General features: G+C 40.6%; 1 protein-coding gene across 1 annotated transcript; it reads right to left on the bottom strand.

Annotated features, from left to right (window-relative positions):
- Positions 1 to 2,826: 2,826 nt before the first annotated feature.
- LOC6644065 (E3 ubiquitin-protein ligase NRDP1) lies at positions 2,827 to 4,376 on the bottom strand. The gene is made up of 2 exons (XM_002066505.4): positions 4,300 to 4,376; positions 2,827 to 4,215 (listed from the first exon to the last, which is right to left on the bottom strand). Exon 2 carries the CDS (start codon positions 4,167 to 4,169, stop codon positions 3,198 to 3,200), a length of 972 nt encoding a protein of 323 aa, XP_002066541.2. The 5' UTR covers positions 4,170 to 4,215; positions 4,300 to 4,376; the 3' UTR covers positions 2,827 to 3,197.
- Positions 4,377 to 4,718: the final 342 nt, after the last annotated feature.

Here is a 4,718-nt window from a genome sequence, read left to right as displayed (position 1 = left end):
TTAATGTGTACTTAATAAATGCCATTAAATTTTTATTACATTCACACACAAGCTCAGAGACACATACGCAATGAATTTGTTGCTGTCCAGGTACATAAATTGGTTAAATCGTTTAGCCTCCATTCAGACAGCTCAAGTGAAATATATGTCAATTGGTTGCAAGTGGATAAACGGTTTTGCCCCCAAGTTCGCAGGACTTCTGCATAATTTGTGGCTCAAGTTTTGTGTTTTATTTGCGGGGCAGCCGAAGCAGAATGTAAAAGAAATAAGCGCTACGATATCGGAAGGCAGACAAGTGAAGCTTAAAGGTTGATTTATTTGGCGAAAACAAATAGATTTAGGTTGCTGCCAATTTAACATGCGATTTCCTCTCATTTTCACAACCTAGAATAAGAAAAACCACTAGTCGCTCATATTTCTTGCCATATGCTGAATTTTATGCAGCATATATTTGAGGGCTGCTCAATTATATCCTCGCAATATTGATGCCTTTAACAACTCCGGCTAATCAAAATCATACCATATTGCCATAGTCTTTCTTGCTGGCTTACTCTTTCCCTATATATTCGCTGGCTGGCTCCAATCCTTAAATCCATTCACCCAGCGAGTAGGCAACACATTCACAAAACAAACATAGAAACATGAATGGGAGCATAAAGCAAAATACACCTAATAGCCAGGACTCTGGCCCGATATCTCTGCAACGGGCCTTTGTGGCAGCATTGGCGAGTTATGGCCGCCATTTCCGTTTGGTTTTCACAACTCAACGCGCCTACATCGCCTCTTCGTCTGGCTGACTTCAGCTTCCACAGGGCTTTCAATTTTTATCGCTGCCAATTTACTGCCGCCTTTTTTCTGTGCATTCGCTTTTCCAGACGTTTCCATTGTGCTGAGAGCGAGAGCAAGTGATTTATACCAAGGTGATTAGACGTAATTGTTAACCGAGCTGGCTGTGCCTCTGGTCTTGGGCTCTCTGCTGGCTCTCAGATTCAGAAATTTGAAAATTTCACTTTAACAATCAAGTTCGAATGCAACAGGAAATGTCAAACACTTCAAAATCCAAAAACAATGTGCCTCAAGCGTTGGGCGGCAATTGTGGGCGTGGTGTTGCATCGAGTCCTGCCCGTGTGTGTCCGCTTGTGTGTGCGTGTTTGTGTGATTGTTTGACATTGTGTTATCATTGTCATTGTCAACGATAATGGCAAGAGCAACAAGAGAAGCCAAACACAATGACAACAATACCCGAACAAATAATATCTAAACTTTGTATTCATTCGAACTTTATGGACTAACTTAAAGGTTCTCAAGTGGAGTAAATGTTTCAGGACCTACTAGATAGGTATGTGTATGGCAAATGACAAATAAAACAACAATGGTTGATATAAAAATGTCACTTTCTTTAGAAATAGTTTACATTAGCACAAAACTTAAATATTTATCATAGACTCGATTAAAATTGACAAAAGGAAGTCTGAAGTAAACCAGTAGAAGGAAGAAAATTTGGAGGCATGAAAGGAAACTTTCTCCTTAAAGTCATATGTCGGAAGCTAACTGTTGATCCAGTGGCGTGATATTCTGTTTCTATATCCTTAAACCGATTAAGTTTGAAATGCTGGGTAACTTGAGAATAGGTTCTATTATAGTATACCTATATATAAAGTGTTTATTGATTTTCATCTTGAGTAATATTTTTGTTTGGAATTTGTTTTTCAATTTTCTCGCCCATTTCATCCACTGTTTTAGGAGAGAGTCAAGTGCAACAAATGCATAAATTAAACTTAACCGAGAGTCAAGTCAATGTATATGAAAGTGTGCGTGTGTGTGGGTGTGGGTGTGGGTATGGGTGTTGGTGTGCGAGCGTGCATGTTCTCCATTATCGATACAGAGAGACATTATCAGCACACATACACACACACACACACACATGAGCGAGAAGGGGGTAGCCTGGGTGACAGAGACACACACATGGGCCATGCATAAAACATGTCTCGCTTCCCAGTGGCAGCAAATTGAATCAATAATATCCAATCATGGGTTAACAATGCGAATTGATTTCTAGCAGCCATGCAAGCTGCCACCAGGACCAGGAGCAGCACCACACACGGGTCCAGAGCTGGGGCCGATGCCGGGGACGGGGACGGGAGTCAGCTCAACATATGCAAACACGACAGCACCAAAGATAAGGCAGAAACTGCAACATGGACAAGTCTCGCCCCACCAAAAATCTACCCCTAGTGCTCATGTAAATATTAATTAAGTTTTTGGTTTTTGTCTGGACAGTGTGCCTTTGTTTCAGGTATCAGCCTTGAGTATTAGTTCGTTAGTTAGTTAGTCTGTGGTCTTTGTCTAATCAAGTCACTTTTTCCTCTGCCCCTCACGCAACTTTCCCGTGTCACTTAATTAACTTCGCACAAAACAACTAATTTGTTGGCTAAGTTGGCTTGGCATATGGCAAGTAAATTTATTGAGCAAATTTATCTGAAATTATTACACATTTTAAATTTTCAAAATATTCCATGAGGAAACTTTGGAAACTGTCAACTGCCGCTAACTACAGCGAAGAGCCGTGAAACTTTTCACATTTCCATTACAAGTTTCTGCGCTAAATTTGGCGCGATGGTATCTTAAAATCTATTAAAAACTTTAGCGTTATTTTTTAATTTTTATGCCCAATAAAACAGTTGCCAGGACTTCGAGAGTTTACTTATTAAAAAGCGAAAACGCAGCTTACATTATTGACCGGCATCCGTTCAAGTCGATCTTTTACTGCGCTTGTAATCCGATGAGTAGTAGCTAAAAAAAATGGGTTAACAAAAAGTCTTTCGATTCTTGATCAAGCTTTATAAATGAATTTATAGATAATGAATTCCAGAGGAGCGGATTATGTTACATTTTTTTTTTTTTTAACATTCTCAAAATTTTGTTATACGAATATTATTCGTATGAATAAGTACATGCTTCTGCCATAAGGATACATTTTTCGGCTCCTTCAGTTTTAGGAATGTAACTATTCCAGATCGTGTTGTATGGTTTGTCTAGTATCATTTGTGTATGAATTCAAAATAGTATTAATTGGGTATATAAGATAGATAGATGCGGCTAATGCTAAGAACGTTGGTTAAAATTTTGACTTGAGTGAAGCACGGACAATGTAAACTTGTTAAAAATGTACAGCAAAGGACCAAGATAGACGCGTCTTACAGCAACGCCTCCACGACTCCATCATCAAAGATCATGGCCATACCAACCCCGGGTCGAAGGTTCTCGGGCATGTGTGTGTTGTCGCAGCCCAGCATAACCACGCAGGATTTCCCAGTCATAAAAATGGGCAAGATCCGTGTGACATACAGCATGAGTCTGTGATGATTCTCTCGCCTTGTGCTTAAATTTAATAATCCTTCCGGCCAACGTTCCTCATGACACCGATCAGCGATCTTATTTATCAGGTTCAACGGGCAGCTACTTGCGCCGAGTCCATCCCTAATCCTCATGTGTAAAAATATATCCGGCGTGGATATGAGACTGCCCCAGTTGGTAATATGGGCCAGTCTCAAATTATTTCCCCACTGCATTAGTGAGAACCGTTCGAGCTGGTCCCCGATATTACCCACCACCGAATTTGTGTACCTCAAACCGGTGATATAGTGCTGCACCAGCTCCAGTTCGCGACGGTGATACGAAATGCGCTGGTGCTGACTAGCCAAAGCCTCTTTTATCCTGATTACCTCATCTCGCTGTTTCGTCACCAATTCGCGCAAGTTCACCACGCAATTGTGTCTGGGCATCTCGTCCTTGGGTACCTTCATTCCGCAACCCTTTGTGCACCTAATATCCATTTTGGGATTATGGTCACAGCTAGCCAAATGCGATCGAAAGTCCTCCAGCTCCAACACCTCAGCGCATCCGTTCTCGAAATAGCAGCACTTTATCTTCAAGCGGCCGAGCATGTTGCGCATCAGGCGCGAGGCTGGCACCAACTGACTGTGGAAGAGATCCGAGCGGTCCACCGGGCAGTTGTTCTTCTCCTTAATCCATTTCCCAATGCACTCCCGGCAATAGGCGTGTTCGCACAAGGGCGACTGAACCGGACTCTCCAGGATGTCTGTGCATATCGGACATATGAGTTCCTCGTCGGTGCGGCCGATAATAAGAGCTATGTCGAAGCCCATGTTTGATTTTTTTTCCTCTCGAATAAGGGTGTCAATGTTGCTGTCGCTAAAAGAAAACGACGAATAAAAATTTTGAAAATTCGTAAAAAAAAAAAATCGAAATTTAATTTCTCGGTGCTGGGAAAATTACCAAAGACTCTTTTTATTGTACAACTTTGTCCGAACAACTCGACTCTACGAAATCTTCGTTTGAAATGAATGTGTTGTGTTCAGTTGGTATGTTAAGTTTTTCACAACTGACATTTAATTTCTCAGCCTACTAAAATTTAAATTTAATTCAATTCAATTTGAAAACATTAACAAAGTCGACACGCCTACTTCGATATACCCCATTGACCTTGTCACTCGATTCATCATCTATGTTATGACCTTATTGTCAAATGTTGTCAAATGACGTATTTATCAATTTATTATTGCAAAATTTTGTAAGATCTTTCTCAATCAATTTGTTCAGTGCATAGTTTTAGTCGATAGGCAACTTAAAAGTACTTTGGCAAAAGGTAAATTAGATTGCTTGTTTTACTGACAATGTACGACACACAAGTATGT

Source organism: Drosophila willistoni, assembly GCF_018902025.1.
Source record: "Drosophila willistoni isolate 14030-0811.24 chromosome 2R unlocalized genomic scaffold, UCI_dwil_1.1 Seg167, whole genome shotgun sequence".
Taxonomy (NCBI): domain Eukaryota; kingdom Metazoa; phylum Arthropoda; class Insecta; order Diptera; family Drosophilidae; genus Drosophila; species Drosophila willistoni.
The sequence above is the reverse complement of the archived record's forward strand: the minus strand, read 5'-3'. Positions and strand labels throughout refer to the sequence as shown.

Bases quoted from the DNA above. Each gene is read 5' to 3' on its own strand.
- LOC6644065 (XM_002066505.4), bottom strand. From the start codon at position 4,169: ATGGGCTTCGACATAGCTCTTATTATCGGCCGCACCGACGAGGAACTC.